The sequence below is a fragment of the Tupaia chinensis genome, unplaced genomic scaffold, assembly GCF_000334495.1.
Source record: "Tupaia chinensis unplaced genomic scaffold, TupChi_1.0 Scaffold000465_1, whole genome shotgun sequence".
Taxonomy (NCBI): Eukaryota; Metazoa; Chordata; class Mammalia; order Scandentia; family Tupaiidae; genus Tupaia; species Tupaia belangeri.
Genome location: NW_006159974.1, coordinates 302,598 through 319,880, shown reverse-complemented (window position 1 = coordinate 319,880; position 17,283 = coordinate 302,598). Strand labels below are relative to the sequence as shown.

At 43.4% G+C, this 17,283-nt stretch overlaps 1 protein-coding gene and 1 pseudogene across 4 annotated transcripts in view; one reads left to right on the top strand and one right to left on the bottom strand.

Annotated features, from left to right (window-relative positions):
* Window positions 1–140: 140 nt before the first annotated feature.
* Window positions 141–17,283, top strand: part of STYXL1 (serine/threonine/tyrosine interacting like 1) — a 51,276-nt gene continuing 34,133 nt past the window's right edge. The window contains exons 1-3 of one of the 4 annotated variants that reach the window (XM_014590577.2): window positions 392–421; window positions 11,769–11,805; window positions 12,119–12,222. In XM_014590577.2, coding sequence (XP_014446063.1) covers window positions 12,120–12,222 — 103 coding nt within the window. In that variant the 5' untranslated portion in view covers window positions 392–421; window positions 11,769–11,805; window position 12,119. Of the gene's footprint in view, window positions 222–344; window positions 422–11,768; window positions 11,806–12,115; window positions 12,223–17,283 lie in introns of those variants that run through there. The other 3 variants (XM_006155638.3, XM_006155636.3, XM_006155637.3) reach the window with 3 other exon arrangements.
* On the bottom strand, window positions 14,122–14,508 carry LOC106735627 (60S ribosomal protein L22 pseudogene; annotated as a pseudogene).

Here is a 17,283-nt window from a genome sequence, read left to right as displayed (position 1 = left end):
GCCCCCCTCCCAGATCTCGCGCGTCCCGCCCACTCCCGGAGGTCTAGGAGGAAGGCCTCGGGAAGCGCCTGCCAGCTCAGGGCCCTTCGGGCTCCTAGAGCGTGTAGTAGTCGGTGTGACCGGTGGGGGAGCCACAGCCGGAGTCGGAGAGGGCGTCGGCAACCTAAAGCTGGAGAGGACGGGCTTTAGGCTGGAAGCGTCTTAGAGGAGCCATTTTCCAGGTGGGGTCCTGGACGCAGGCCCCGCCAGGGAGCCCAGCCTAGGTCGTGCAGCCTGTCAGGCTGACTGGGTCTCAGACCAGCGCCCCAAACCCACCCCCTTTTCCCCTGGAGGGGGGAGGGGGCCGGAGAGGGCGTCGGCAACCTAAAGCTGGAGAGGACGGGCTTTAGGCTGGAAGCGTCTTAGAGGAGCCATTTTCCAGGTGGGGTCCTGGACGCAGGCCCCGCCAGGGAGCCCAGCCTAGGTCGTGCAGCCTGTCAGGCTGACTGGGTCTCAGACCAGCGCCCCAAACCCACCCCCTTTTCCCCTGGAGGGGGGAGGGGGCTGTGAGCTTCCGAAAGGAAAGAGGTGGAGGAGAGGAGAGGCTGAATTTCGGGCTGGGGTGGGATGGGGCTGTCAGGTCACTCCCGTGCACCCACAGGTGCCCTTGTCCGTCCAGTTGCACGGATCCGTACATTACAGTTTACAAAGTTTTAGCGACGCCACTCTCGATAATGGCGAGTACTGTCACTGACTGAGCACTGGGCTTTGCAGAACTGCGGAAACAGGTCTAGAGATGCTAACGTGTGCAGTATTTGGGTCTGCACCTCCTCAGACCACCACAGCAGTGCATCGTTTCTGCTTTACAGTGAAGACACTGTGGATTTGCTTAGTTTACTCACAGTAGGGGGGGGGTTTTCATAAAAATTTCATCATTTAAATATATATATAATTTAATAATTATTATTAATAATATTTAATTTATATAAGCATAAAACACACCACACACACACACTGTTTTCTGGGCATACAGAAATGTCTCAGACACAGTCCTTACTCTCAAAAAGTTAAGTTAAAAAAAAGGTTCAGTCAAGTGGGATAGATTACTGTGCCACAGGTTGCTGCCTTGAATGTAAAAGTCCAGTGAGGGGACCAAGGACAGTTGGCCTGGAGACATTGGTTGGGAAGCAGGAGTAAAAATACAACGCAAGTACTAAAGAACATACCTATACAAAGGAGTTTATGATGATGGCCTTTCTTTTCTCCCTGTCTTCCATTTTTTGTTTGTTTGTTTGTTTTGGTTTTCTTTTTTGGAGAGGTTTTTGCTGTAGAGTGCATGCGCTTGCCAGAAAGACAGAGACAGAGAGACAGAAAGTAAGAAATCACCCCCCGGGGGGATGGCCATGCTGCAATCCCTTTTCCTCCATTTTCCTCTCAGGATCTTGGGCACTCATGCACATGCGCCTGGCATGAATTAAAGCCTGGGACTCAAACTGCAGTTGACTATATAAGAGTCCAGTGACATAGCCATTACTCTAACTACTGGTCCCTGTTTTGTTTTTTTGTTTGTTTGTTTTTTAAAATTTTGTTTGTTAGTATTATTTTTGAATTTGATCAGAGAGACAGAGAAAGAAAGTGAGAAAGCGAGCCACGAGGTCTTGGACTCGGACTGCAGTCAGCCATGTAGGAGTCCAGTGCCTTAACCACCACTCCACCTGCCAACCCCTCCATTTGTTTATTGAGCTACTGAGATGTACCAGTTTGCCAGGCACATGCAAGTGCTGGGCCTGCACACACCCAAGATCTCATGAGCTGGAAGACTGGAGGAAGAGGATTGCTGCGTGACCAGACCCTGTGGAGGGTGCTCCTCTGTCTCTCTAATTCTCGTGTGCACATGCATGCACTCTGTTGTGAGTAAAGGAAAATAATGGCTTTAAAAAAGGTCAGGGGAACCAGCAGTTAGCATAATGGCTATGTCGCTGGACTCCCACGTAGTTGACTGCGGTTCGCGTCCCGGACCCGGTGGCTTAAAACTCACGCCGGGCGCGTGTGCGTGCGTGCCCAAGATCCCGAGAGGAGAATGGAGGAGAAGGGATTGCGGCGTGACCATCCCCCCTGGGGGGTGATTTCTTGCTTTCTGTCTCTATGTCTCTCTGTCTGGCGAGCGCACACGCCCTATAGCAAAAATCTCTCCAAAAAAAAAAAAAAAGGTCAGTAGGGGGCCAACAGGTGGTGTGGTGGCTAAGGTTCTAGTTTACCATATGGCCATCTACAGTTGGAGTCCTGAACCTGGTTGCTTGAAAAATCACTCCAGGACCCTCTGTGTGTATACCCAAAATCCTGAGGGGAGAATGGAGGATTGTGGAGTGGCTATCCTTCCTACGGGGGTGATTTCTCATGTTCCCTTTCTGTCTTTGTCTTTCTGATGAGTACAGAGAGAGTTTTGTTGCTCTATAACAAAAACCTAAGGGAAACAAAACAAAACAAAACAATGGGGTCAGCCAATAGCATGGTGGTTAAGGAGGCTGGATCCCACATGACCAGCTGTGTGGTTCAAGTCCTAGACCTGGTGGCTCAAAAGGCATGTCAGGTACATATGTATGCATGCCCAAAATCTCGAGGAGAATGGAGGAGAAGGAATTGGGGTTTCAGTGTGGTATCCTTTCTGGGGGGGCGGTGCTGTCTCACTTTCTCTGGCACGTGCACATGTCCTATAGAACAAAATAAGATGTGCCAGCCCATCTTAGAACAGGGTATTCAACTGTGAACAAGAACCACCCATTCTGCCTTAATGGAGCTTAGAGTGTAGCTGGAGAGACAGGTGAATTAGAAGCAGAATGATAAGAGCAGTAATACTGAGTCGTCAGAAAAGTCATGACACATTTTTGCATGGAAGAATACATCATGACATTTCTGATGACCCAATAGAAGTATGAAGTGCAGTGGGAATTTGGAGGAGGTGTATCTAGCCCTGCATCGAGGTGGGGGTGGTGGCTATGAGAGAAGGCCTTCCAGAGATGAACTGTCTAATCTGAGATGTGTAGAAAGAGTAGGCACTACTCAATGAGAACATTCAGCCTCAGACTTCTCTTCCCTGAGAAGCAGAATTCTCAAAGGAGAGGTAACCAGGAAGTGGGCCTTTAACTGTGGGGAGTATTTAAACAGGAAAAAGGAGCCTAGAGAAAACGTGGAGGTAGGGGATCACAGGCCTGGAATCAGAGGATGGCAAATAGATCATTTGTGTAGGAGTTAGGACAAGCAGCATCTTTTATCACCGACCGTGTTCTCTGGTAATCCACTCTATCTTGCCACTAGACGTGAGAGTATCTTGGGGTCAGGCACCATGCCTTTCATATCTTTATGGTCCAATATGTGACTGGTCTGAGAGTGAATTTCGAGAGCTCATAATAGTTTTTTAGATGAGGCTAGCTAGCAGAAGTAGGTTGGAAAAATCAGATTGTGAAGGGTCTATGAATGTTAGCTGAGAAGTCTGTATTTTATTCCTTGAAGCAACTGTCTATCAAAGATGATTTTATGACACCACAGGACTGTGTTTTAGGAAGATTAGACTGACTTAGCATGACTTCACAAGCTAAGGATTCCAAGGGAGAGATATGATGAGCAGCAGATTGTTTAGAAGGCTATCCTTCTCCCCCCCCCATCATACTATGTGCATGCACACAGGAGAGAGATGAAATGAGCATCCTTCACAAGCTCTAATCACACAGTTCTCTTCCTCCAGTCCTCCAGTCCTCCAGCCCATTGGATCTTAGGTACTGGTGCATGTGTCCAGCATGTTTTAGGCTGACCAGATTAGAGATTCAAATTCAGTCACTGTAGGATGTGGCTTCTCTCTCTTTTGTAAATAATTATTTATTTATTTAATTCCATTTGTTGTTACTATTTTAATTTGACCAGAGAGAGGGAAAATGGGAAAGTGAGAAAGCCAGCCTCCAAGTCTGGGACTCAAACTGTGTTAGGTCATGTGGGAGTCTAGCACCTTAAAAACTGTGCCACCTGCTGGCCCCGATTTGACTTCTCTTGAGCCGCACATTACCATTATGCCATGAAGTAGTCTCCTGAAGGCTATCTGATGAGATGATAAAGATCAACTGTGGTGGTGGTCATAGAGTATAAAGGGTAGGACCAGTAGGGTGTAGGTCTCACGGGAAGAATGAGTAAGAGTTTATGCTAATCTGGGTTTGAATGAATGAAAGGGATGTAGAAAATCAGGGTGTACAGAAAGAGTGCCCTCTGTGCTTTCTTCCACAATCAATGGGATAAGCATTCTCTGATCTCATCCTCTCCTGTTTAATGCCCCTTTCAGCATGTCACAGCTCTCGCCCATTAGCATCTTTCTCTTTGATTCCTCACATTGAGTGTGAAGAATCTTTCTACTGGTGGGTGTTTAGTATACAGGCACAGGGCCTCTACTGGTAACTGCTTTCCTGACAGAAATGGGAAATTGTTTACTTGTCCCCCAGAGAACTGTATGGATTTCTCAGAGGGGTCAGTTCATAAGAAGAACTCTCTCTCACCCCTGTCAAGCTGGACCCCCAATAGGTGCTCCTTCTGACCATCCTACCCACTTGCCTATCATCTCCACCTCTAAGAACTGTTGTATTAAATGCCCTGAAAGCCTCTTAAGAAGAGCTGTGATGGCCAGCTGTGATGGTGCAGCACTAACTCAACACTCCACAATACTGAGGCCATGTGGGAAGGTTCCAGGTTCATGTCCTGATGTCTTTCTGTATACACCAGGTGTGTACATGTCCATGATCCTGGCTGGCTGAGCCTGGAGGGAAGATCAGTTCATGAAGACTGTTGGGGATATTCCTCCTCTCCTCTCCCTCTTCCATGGGAAAAATAAACCTAAAGAAGAGGAGGAGCTATACTGTGCTGATAGAGTCTAGCATAAAGGGAGACATCTTAAACTTGCCTTATTTATTTATTTATTTATTTATTTATTGAGATTTTTGTTATAGGGTGCATGAACTTGCCAGAGAGACAAAAAGTGAGAAATCACCCACCACGGGATGGCCACACTGCAACCCCTTCTCCTCCATTCTCCTCTCAGGATCTTGGGAATGCATGCACACTCACCCAGTGTGAGTTTTAAGCCACTAGGTCTGGTATTTGAACCATCGTCAACTACGTGGGGGTCCAGCAAAGTAACCATTATTCCATCTGCTGTTCCCTCAGCTTGCTCTTTTGACTTCGCTATTTTTAACACGTCACCAGGAAAACGAGGCTTGACAGAAACAATGAATACAAATGAAATTCATAGTGGCACAAACTATACTTGGAAAATATGACGTGATAAAAATCTGATTAAGGAACCAAATCTTCATTGTAAAATTCACATAGAAAAAGACTTGATCTTGGGGAAAATATGTCTGTTTAACCAAAAGTGAAAGTGGATGGGGTCAAAAGGTGGCAAAAGGTGCTGGATGCCCACATGACCGAGGGCAGTTAAAGTCCCAGACCTGGTGACTTGCTTTCTTACTTTCTCTCTCTCCTCTGTAGTCAAACTGGAAAATAATAATAAATGAAGTTAAATTTAAAAATTAAAGAAAAAAAAAACAGTGAAAGTAGGGACCAGCAGATGGGATAATGGTTACATCTATGGACTACCACATGAGTCCTGGACCTGGAGGCTTAAACTCACGCCAGGCATGCATGTGAACATGAGTGCCCAAGATCCTGAGAGAATGGAGGAGAGGGGATTATGCTGTGGCCATCCCCCTTGGGGGGTGATTGTTCACTTTCTGTCTCTCTGTCTCTCTCTTTCTGGCGAGCTCAGGTGCCCTATAGTGAACACCTCTCAAAAAAAAGTGAAAGTGGAGAAAAATTGAAAAATATTTCATTGTGAAATGCAGAAAATCATTTAAGAAGTGAAATTGGCTTAATGGACGTCACTAAGGAAAATACTTTTCAGGCTAGCTCTGTGGTCTAGTGGCTGACCATGGTTCAAATCTCGACTCTAGTGGCTTGAAAAACACACACGGTGTGTGTGTGTGTGTGGCCAAAATCCTGACTGGAGAAATGGAGGGAAAAGGATTGTGTGTTGGCACGTTCCGTTGGGGTGTGCTTTCTTCCATCCCTCCCCCACAGTCTGTCTCTAGTGAGCATGTCCTCTGGCAATTAAAAAAATACTTTTGGCAAAAACTCATTCATATTCACTTACTGTCTTTATGTGAAAACACAGTATCAGAATATTTTTATGGCCCAAATGGTGGAGCCAGGAACCTCAAACCTCTTCAGAGTTCAGAGTAGGGCAGAAAGGCATGATTATTAGCATTCAGTGCTTGATCTACCCAGGCTAGCAGTACCCCTAGTCTTGGTGCACAGGGGCACATCCTTTCTCAGAATAATACTGTTATGTTCTGAAACTGCTCCCCTTCCTCCTTCACTGTACTAGCCAGTGAGGGACAACTCTTGCTTGACTGGGTAGAACCCTTCCTTTGAGAAGAAGAGGGATCTGAAGGAAGAGATTTCTGGGTTTATTTATTTATTTATTTATTTATTTAAAATGGTTTTTGCTATAGGGCGTGTGTGCTCACCAGACAGAGAGAAATATAGAGATAGAAAGCGAGAAATCACCCCCCAGGGGGAGAGAGGGAAAGTCACCAGGTCTGGGCCTTGAACCTCAGTCAGTCATGTGGGCGTCCAGTACCCTTAACCATCACAGCACCTACTGGCCCCTGGGACTGGGTTTTTACTTGGAGACCCTGAGACTATCCCTTGGCTAGTCAATCAAGAATGGAGGTTGCGATGGATGAAAATAGTTTGAGCTAAGGATGGCTCTGAGCCATAAATCAGATAGTTAGAAGCCAGCTTTTAGGTTGGCTTAATGAGATTATAGAACTAGACACAGCCTCTTTCCTATACTCAGCACCCCCAAAATAGCCTGAGGACAGTGTTTAGAGGTAGAGGACCAGGACTGACTGGAGGTGGGAGTGAAGAGGTCCTTAGGTGGAATCTACATGTGGAAAAGTAAGCAGCAGGTTAAGATGGGCCCATTGGTGAAGATGGTGATGATAATGGTAGCAAACAGTAATGTTTTCATTCCACATGGACTTATTGAGCACTACTTTGCTACTTTGCTGCAGCTAAATCCTGGGTGCTGGCCAAGGATTGGGCACTGGACAGGACAGGCAGTTGCTGCCCATATAAGCCAAACGTTCCTATGGGAGGAGACTTACAATAAACAAGCAAATAAATGAGCACGATAATTTCAGATAAGGTGAAGACGAGGCTCTGTTTTGAAGAGATCACCCTAACTACTATGGGAAGTTACACTATAGGGAGGAAGCAGGAAGAAGTCCAGTTGGGTAGTATTGCATCGCCCGGAGAGAGATGATAGTATCTTGGACTAGGACAGGAACTCTGGTATGGAGTGAAGTCGATGGATGTGAATACATTTTGGAGGTAGAATTCATAGATTGGATGTATGAGGTGAGGGTAAGAGGAATCAGGCAATTAGGATCCAGCACATGGGTGGGTAATGATGCTACTTACTGAGACTGAGAAGGCTGAAAGAGGAACAAGTATCAGGTGTGTGTACATGCCAACTAAAAGTTCTGTTTTGGCCATGTTATATTTGAGATGTCTATCAAACATCCAAGTGGAGTCAGGCTCAGTGGAGAAGTCAAGACAGGATAAAATTAGAAGTGGTTTTCAGGACCAGCAGATGGTATAGTGATTATGTTGCTGGACTTTCACATGGGTGACCACAGTTCGAGTCCCAGACCTGGTAATTTAAAACTCATGCCGGCTTGAGGACCAGCAGGTGGCATGACGGTTAAGGTGCTGGACACTCCTCCATGGCCGACCATGGTTTGAATCCCAGACCTGTTGGCTTGCTTTCTCACATTCTCTCTCTCTTTCTCTTTCTCTCTCATCAAATGAAAATAAAGGAATGAATAAATAAAATTAAATAAAATAATTAAAACAAAACAACAACAACAACAAAAACTCATGCTGGCATGGGTCCCAGCAGCTTACTATCTGCTACTCCATGAAGCTCTAGGAGTGCCACGGTCCCCCTGACACCCAGCACACACCCTGTCTGCAGCCAAGATGCCCAAGAGGAAGGTCAGCTCAACTGAGGGGGCAGCCAAGGAAGAGCCCAAGAGGAGATCTGCGAGGTTGTCAGCTGAACCTGCTTCTGCAAAAGTGGAGATGAAGCCAAAAAAGGCAGCAGGGAAGAATAAATCTTCAGACAAAAGAGTGCAAACAAAAGGGAAAAGGGGAACAAAGGGGAACAGCCTGAAGGGCCCAACTGAGACACTAAAGAAGATTTATCTGCAAAAAAATGGAGAAACTAAAAGTGAGGAGAGTCCACTCTCTGATGAAGCAGGCAAGAAAGAAGTCAAGTCTGAGTAATGCCATATACCATGTCAAGTCTGAGTAATGCCATATACCATATACCAACCTCAGTCCCTGTCTCCCTTCTTGTACAATCAAGAGGAATTCAGTTCCTGTCTCCCTTCTTGTACAATCAAGAGGAATATTTTTATTAACTATTTTGTAAATGCAAGTTTTTAGTAACTCTAAAAACATTTTTAAGAAAGAGAAAATCCTACCTCATCTCATTTTTTAAGTGTAAATGCTTTATTTAAAAGAGGTAAAAATCATTTACTGATTGTTTATTTTTCAGCACAACCAGATAATAGTGGGATATTGACTTATAGGGGGTTTGACTGTCTTATATGTCAGTTTAACATTTCATAGGTGGGGTGGGTGGGTAGTATATCCTAAATGAAACGCATACTAAATGGCAGTTTGGAGTCACAGTCATACATTTAATGTGTCTTGAATATTTTAAATTACTTCTATATTTTTTAGTAGTATTGTTTCCTAAAGAAAACCTCTCTTTAATTGTTGCTCTCCCTGTCAGAACTGTGTGCACTCTAACATCTTTGGTCATGGTAGTCCAGTTTTCCTAATAATTTTGTTAATGTGCTGTGAAAGATTGGAGATTTGAGTATATAGTGTGTATTATACTAAATTGAGATTTGGTGGGACTTGCGTAACAGCTTTGTTGAAAAAACATTTGAAGACAGCGGTACTTGATATCCTCTTAAGGAAAATTTGCCTGCAAGTTTGAAGCTGGAATGTCCCTGGAATAACTGAAAAAGAATCATGATACTTGGCTTTTAAAATGTTTGGTACATATGTTAAGAATTGGGTACAAATTGGAATGTCTGTACTGATTGTGGATGCAATCAATAAATCTCAATTACAAAAGAAAAACAACAACAAAAACCTCATGTTGGGCAAGTGTGCACGCCTGCCCAAAAGCCCAAGAGGAAAATGGAGAAGAGATTGCAGCGCGGCCATATCCCCTGGGGGAGTGTGATTTCTTGCTTTCTGACTCTCTGGCAAGTGCATGTGGCCTACAGCAAAAATCTCTTAAAGAAATGGACCAGCAGTGGTGTAATGGCTGTCTCAGGACTCCCATGTAGTCTACCGCAGTTTGAGTTCCGGACCTGGTGGCTTAAACTCATGCCGGGCATGTGTGTGTGTGTGTGCCCAAGATCCTGAGAGAATGGAGGAGAAGGGATTGCGGCGTGGCCATCCACCCGGGGGTGTGATTTCTCCCTTTCTGTCTCTCTGTCTCTCTGTGTCTTTCTGGCAAGCCCACGTGCCCTATAGCAAAAAAACTCTTAAAAAAAAAAAAGAAAAAAAAAAAAGAAAAAGGAAAGAAGTTATTTTCAAGAGACTAGATGAATCACCAAGACTGGATCTAAGGTGTTGGTTCTCTCTGAGAAATGATTTTGCCCTCTTCTTCTGAGATGTCGTTGCAGCTTAGGAGAGGAGCTGCTACTGGCATATACTGGGTAGAGGCCAGGGATGCTGCTAAACATCCAGCAATACACAGGCCAGCCTCTTCAAGAGAGAATTATCTGGCCCTAAATGTCAGTGGTGCTGAAGTTGAGAGCCTTTTCCTAGAGTAAGAGTGTAGATAGAGAAGAAACAAGATGGGGCCAGCAGTGGTGTGGTGATTAAGGTGCTGCATCTTACATGACTGACTCTGTGGTTTGAGTCCCAGAGCCAGTGGCTTGAAAACAAAAACACTGGGCATCTGTACATGCATGCTCAAAATCCCAAGAAGAGCTTGAAGGAGAAGATTATTGTGGCATGGCCAACCACCCTGTGGAGAAATTTCTCACTTTTTTCCTCTCTCTTTTTGTCTCTCTTCAGTGAATGTACATGCCCTGTGGCAAAATCTAAAATAATAATAATAATAATAAAAATAACTAAGCCCAGTGGCATTCTTACATAAAAAGGTAGATCCTGTAGCAGAGAAGGCTGGGGAGGAACAACCTGAGACGAAGGAGGAAAGCTTCAGAGGGTGGTGTTCTGGAGGGTGTTTGGGAATGGAAGAACAACCTGAGACAAAGGAGGAAAGCTTCGGTGGGTGGTGTTCTGGAGGGTGTTTGGGAATGGAAGATGGCTCTGCTGTGTGACATATTGCTAAGAGGCTGAGTCATTTGAGCTCAGAAATTACTAAGGGATTAGTCAAGAGGGACACTGTTGATGACCTTGATATGAAGTTTCTGTGGTTTGGTGGGATTAGAAGCTCCCGGGGAGACGCTTGTGCCAATAGCAACACTTAACATTTTCTCCCTGCTCAAAATGCCTTACCCTGGAAACGCCATTAATCTACTCACTGCGTGCAGGGACTGTTGTTCTCATTTGACTGAAGTGGCATTCGATTATTATCTCTCATTTTACAGAGGTAGAAACTGAAGCACAGAAGGACTGACTACTCTCCAAGTTTAGGCAGCTGGTAGAGTGGCAGAGCCAAGATTCAGACCTAAGAGAGTTTGACTTCAGAATTTGACTCCAGAGTCAGCATACGAGGAGACTTCAAAATGTTCGTAGAAAAATGGAATTAAGTATGAGTTTATTTTGGTGCAAAAAAAAATTGAAGTCCATGCATAGTTTTTCATAATATGCTTGTCCGTGGACTTGAAGCTGTCTTGTATTTGAAGGTGAGCAAGTAGAGGCATTAAACATCACTCTTAAGAAAGATAGGTTCAGGAGGATGTCTGTGTGCTGATAGAAAGATCCATGTAGAGGCTGAAATTGATGATACTGGCCAGGGATGGTGTGGCGTTCTGGGAGTGAGTGGACTGAGAACTGAAGTCCTTGAAATGAGAAGGATCCAAGGTCTAGGTTGAGGTGTTGGCTTTCCCAGAAGCATCATACTGATAGCTCTGACTGTTTTAAGCAAGATCATCCTTGGACTTAACCTCAACCCTGCTCTACTGTCCTTATAGTACCCCTGCTAAAAGGTAGCCTCCTTGCAGGAAGCCTACCTGCTGCACAGCTCCACCCCTTCCAGAAACAGATGCGTGCAGGAATCAGTGCAGCCCTGCAGCCAGTAGCCAGAGCTCAGCTCTATACACACCAGAGACCCTCCCCACCGCCTCTCTCACACACACATTGACTGTTACAATCCTTAATGCTCCAGGGGATGACTTGTGTTGGCCCCACAGCATCTTCAATGATCACTTTTCAGCTGCAGCCATACCAGGCTCCTTTGAACTCTCTCAGGTACTGAGCGCACTCCTGCTCCTAGGGGAATGTTCTTTTGTTCTTCACCTTCCTTCTCTTGTCCATCTAGCTCAGCCTCCTGTCTCAGTGCAGCAGTCATATCCTCAGACAGCCTTTGTCTGGTTTCTCTAACTAGGTGAGAACCTCCTATCAACTACACTTAGGACGTAGATGCTTACTCAAATTCCTACCTGGAATTTACTCTTTTTTGTTTTGTTCAGTGCCTGCATTTCATGCTAACCTATAACCTCCAGGAAGGTAAGTCTTGTTTACCAAGTTATTTCCAGTGCTTGACATTTAGTCGGTGCTCAGTAATTGTTTACTAAATGAACAAATGGATTTGTGACTATTTTACAGCCCACCTGATACTTACATGGCTCAGCTATGTTGTGTTCAATATTTCATCTCCTCTGCACATATTTACTGCAAATTTCGAAGCCCTTCTGGTCACTTACATTAGTACTTTGTTTGAAGTTATTTTAAGAAAATTTAATTCAGTGTCTTACTTCGTAGTCACTCATCTAAAATAGAAAAATTTATGCTAAGCTTGTTCCCTGATTTGTCCCAGCAGGATGGCTGATTTGTTTTTTTGTGAGCCAATGGAGCTTTACAACATCTTGAATCAGGTCACAAAACTGCCCAGATTAACTGAACCCAACTATCTCTGTTTATTGGGTAAGTACTTAAAAAGAGTGAGGTCGGGACCAGCAGTCAGCTGGTCGCTGGACTCCCATGTAGTCGACCACGGTTCGAGTCCCGGACCAGGCGGCTTAAACTCAAGCCAGGCGCGTGTGCGTGTGTGCCCAGGATCCCAGGAGGAGAATGGAGGAGAAGGGATTGTGGCGGGCATCCTCCCTGGGGGGTGATTTCTCACTTTCTGTCTCTCTGTCTCTCTCTGTCTGTCTGGTGAGCGCACGTGCCCTATAGCAAAAACCTCTCCAAAAAAAAAAAAAAAGTGAGGTGAGTGTCCAAACATTTTTTGATGAATTAACAAGCTTAGGAGGGGAAAGAAATTACTTCAGAAAGCTGTTAGACTCACTAGCTCAAAATGCTGCTGACTCTAATTTGAGTTGACAATCATCCTACATTAAATCTAGAAGAGAAATTTGGTTTGTTTGCATTTTATCGAGGATCTTTGCATCTGTTTGTCGAAAATACTAGTTTGTAGTTTTCTTTTCTTGTAGTCTTTTTCTGGTTTTGGTGTCAGAGTGTTGCTACCCTCATAAATGGGTTTGGAAGTGTTTCTATCTCTTCTACTTTTTTGGAAGTTTGAAAAAGATTGGTATAAATTCTTTGGAACTTTGGTAGAAGGACCAACCTCATAGCCTAGAAGTTAAGGGAGCCCGATACCACATGGCTGACTGAAGTTAAAATCCCAACTTTGAAAAACATGCTGGGGGGGCCAGCAAGTGGCATGGTGGTTAAGGTGCTGGACTCTCACTTGGCTGACCATGGTTTAAGTCCTGAATCTGGAGGCTTGCTTTCCTACTTTCCTTTTCTTTATGTCCCTCTCTAGTCAAATGAAACAAATAATAATAATGATAATAAATGAAATAAAAATAATTCTTAAAAAAAAAGAAAGAAAAGCATGCTGGGCATGTGTGTATGCATGTCCCAAATCCTGACAGGATAAAAAAATAGAGGACTGTGCTGTGATGACACCTCACTGAAGGGTTGTTTTGTCTCTTCCTCTCTCTGCCTCTCTCTGACAAGTGAATGTACCCTAGGGCAATTAAAAAATAAATACATAAATAAAGTTTCGTAGAATTCACCCATGATGTCTGCTGGGCCTGAGCTTTTCTTTTTATTGTATTTTTTTTAGAATTATTTATTTAATTTCATTTTTTATTATTTTTTAATTTTTTCTATAGGGCATGTGTACTCACCAGAGAGAGAGAGAAAGAGAGAGAGAGGGAAAAAGAAAATGAGAAAACAAGCAACCAGGTCTGGGACTCAAACCACAATTGGCCATGTGAGAGTGTAGCACTTTAACCAACATGCCATCTGCTGGCCCCTGAGCTTTTCTTTTTAAAATCATTTCATTTTATTTAAAAAAAATTGATTTTATTTATTTATGTATTTATTTGTTTATTTATTTTACTATAGTGTGTGTGTGCTCACCAGAAAGAGATGGGGTTGTGGAGGGGAGGCAGAGGAGTAAGGAAGCACCCCTCCAGGGGGGATGACCATGTCTCAATCCCTTCTCCTCCCTTCTCCTCTTGAGATTTTGGATACACACTCACATGCACCCAGCCTGATTTTCAAGCCACTGGGTTCCAGAATCAAACCACACAGGTGCCTATGTGGGATCAAGACACCTTAACCATCATACCACCTGGCTGGGCCCCCTCAACTTTTCTTTCTTTGGGAAGTTTTGAATTTGTGCTTCAGTCTTTTCATAGTCTGTTTCAGGCTTTCTATTTTTCTTCTTCTCCTGTTTTTTTTTTTTTAAATAATTATTTCATTTAAATTTATTTGTTTATTTAAATTTTTAAAAATTATTTTTATTTATTTATTTTTTAGTTCCCAAGTTTTATTCAAGAACTCATACAAAATATTCCAGATAAATGAATTTTAATTCTCATCTTCCTCCTTTTCTTTATCCCGGTTAATCTGGAAGTAACGTAATTCGTAACTCTCTTTGCTGTTAGCAACTATGAGCAACCAATCACGTAGATTATTCTTCTTCAAATATTTTTTGGCGAGATATTTCAAATACCTTTTGGAAAAAGGCACCTCAGAAGTTACAGTGATCTTGCTCTTGCTCCTTTCAATGGTTACAACACCTCCACCAAGATTCCCAGCTTTTCCATTCACTTTGATTCTCTCTTGGAGAAACTGCTCAAAATTGGCAGCATCCATGATTCCATCTTCTACAGGGTGGGTGCAGTCAAGGGTAAACTTCAGAACCTGCTTCTTTTTTTTGCCCCCCTTCACCACAAGCTTTTTCATGGGCACCATGGCGGCAGCAAAGGCAGAAAGCTGTTTATTTAAATTTGACAGAGAGGGACAGAGTGAAAGACAGAAAGAGAGAGCGAGAGCAAGAGAGAGAGAGCGAGAAAGCAAGTCGCCAGGTTCAGGACTCGAACCATGGTTGGCCATGTGGGAGTCCAGCATACTTACCCACCATACCACTTGCTGGCCCCTCTATTTCTTTTTGATTCAGTTTTGGTAGGTTGAGTGTTTCTGAAAGCTTATACATTTCTTATAGATGATCCAATTTGTTGGTATTTAATTGCTCATAATAGTTTGTTGTAATCTTTTTTATTCCAAGGCATTTATTGATTGTAATGTCTCCTCTTTCATTTTTGATTTTGTGTCTTTTTTTTTTTTTCTTAGTCTAACTAAGGGTTTATCAGTATTACTTATTTTTTCAAGTAACCAACCCTTGGGTCCAGATAATAGCATAAGCATAGAATGTGACACTTAACAAGGCAGACCCATGTGGGATTATGGGTTGATTATGTTTGCTGGTTCATGGCCAGAGATCTCCCTGGATATACCGGGCATGTCTGTGCCCATGATCTGGGCTGGGCGAGGCCAGGGGTGGATCATGGTGTCAGGATCCCATTGGGCTCTGTACCCTTCTCTCTATTTTTCTCACAATTTCTTTATCCATTCCCTACTAAGAGACCTTTTGATTGCTTTCGTGTTTTGGCAATTATGAATAAAGTTACTATAAACATCTACGTGTAGGTTTGTCTATAGACATGGATTTTCAATTAATTTTGATAAATACCAAAGAACACAATTGCTGGTTAGAGTAATTTAATTTTGTTAGAAACTGCCAAATTGTCTTCCAGAGTGGTTGTACCATTTTGTAATTCTACCAGCATGAGCGTTTCTGGTGCTCTACATCTTCACTAGCTTTTGGTGTGGTCAGCATTTTGGATTTTGGCCATTCTCATATGTATTACATTGCATTAATTTGAAATTGCCTAATAACATATGATGTTGAATATTTACCATCTCTATATCCTCTTTGATGAGGTGTTTGTTCATTTTTTGCAATAAATAATGCAAATGTTTTGCCCTTTTTTTTCTTGTTCATATTGAATTTTATGAGTTATTTTGGGTAACAGGCCTTTATCAGATGTATATTTTGCAAATATCTTCCAGTCTATGGCTATCTTCTCATTTCTTGACAGTATCTTTCATATAGAAAGTTTTAAATGTTGGGGCTGGCAGGTGGCATGTTGGTTTAGGCACTTAACTCCCACATGGCTGACCACAGTTTGAGTTCTGGCTTGCTTTCTCACTTTCCTTCTCTCTGTCTCTCTTTGTTCAAATTTAAAAATAATAATAAACTAAATTAAATAATTCCTTGGAAAACAAAAGAAAGTTTTAAATTTTGATGAAGTCCAGCTTATCAATTATTTTTTTCATGGATTATGCCTTTGGTGTTGTATCCAAAAAATCATTGCCAAGGGACAGTGCAAAGTGTAACGGTTACATCACTGAGCTCTGACGTAGTTGACTTTAGTTGGAGTCCTAGACATGGTGGTTTCAAACTCATACCGGGCGCATGTGGATGCATGCCCCAAATCCCAGGAGGAGAATGGAGGAGAAGGGATTGTAGCATGGCCATCCCCCTGGGGTGGGTTTGATTTCTCACTTTCTGTCTATCTCTGTCTCTCTGGCATCTGCATGTGCCCTACAGCAAAAAAAAAAAAAAAAAGCATTACACAGCAAAAAAAAAAAAAGCATTACCAAACCCAAGGTCATCTTTTATTGTTTTGTGTTTTACATTTAAGTCTATGATCCTTTTTAGTTAATTTTTGGTGACTGATGTAAGATCTGTGTCTAGATTTTATTTTTTTTGTCATAGCGTGTGTGTACTTGCTGGAGAGAGATAATAGAGAAGAAAAGTGATAAATCATTCCCCAGGGAGGATGGCCACACCACAATCACTTCTTAATTCTCTTGGGATTTGGGGGCATGCATGCACACATGCCTGGTGTGATTTTCAAGCCACTAGGTCTGGGACTCATACTATGGTCAGCCATGTTGGAGTCCATCTTTAACAACCATGCCACCTGCTGGCCCCCTAGATGAACTTGTATACATGTGAATCACAAGTTGTTTTAGCACCATTTATTGAAAAGACTAAAAGACTATCTTTCCTCCATTTGTTCCTTTGTCAAAAAACAGTTGATTATGTTTGTGTAGGTCTATTCCTAGACTCTACACCAATCTATTGATCTATTATTTTGCCAACCCCACAGTTTTGATTGCTGTTGCCTCTTTTTTTTTAAAGAATTTTTTAGGACCAGCAGTTAGCGTAATGGCTATGTTACTGGACTCCCATGTAGTCAACCGTGGTTCGAGTCCCGGACCCGGTGGCTTAAACTCACACCTGGTGCATGTGCGTGTGTGCCCAAGATCCCGAGAGGAGAATGAAGGAGAAGTGATTGTGGTATGGCCATCCCCCCTGCGGGGGTGGATTTCTTACTTTCTGTCTCTCTGTCTCTCTCTGTCTTTCTGGAGAGCACATGTGCCCTATAGCACAAACCTCTCCAAATAAAATAATTTTTAAAAATGTAACTTTATTGGGAACCAGCAATTAGCGTAATGGTTATGTCGCTGGACTCCCACGTAGTCGACCATGGTTCGCATCCCGGACCCAGTGGCTTAAAACTCACGCCAGGTGCGTGTGCGTGCATGCCCAAGATCCCGAGAAGAGAATGGAGGAGAAGGGATTGCGGCGTGACCATCCCCCCTGGGGGGTGATTTCTC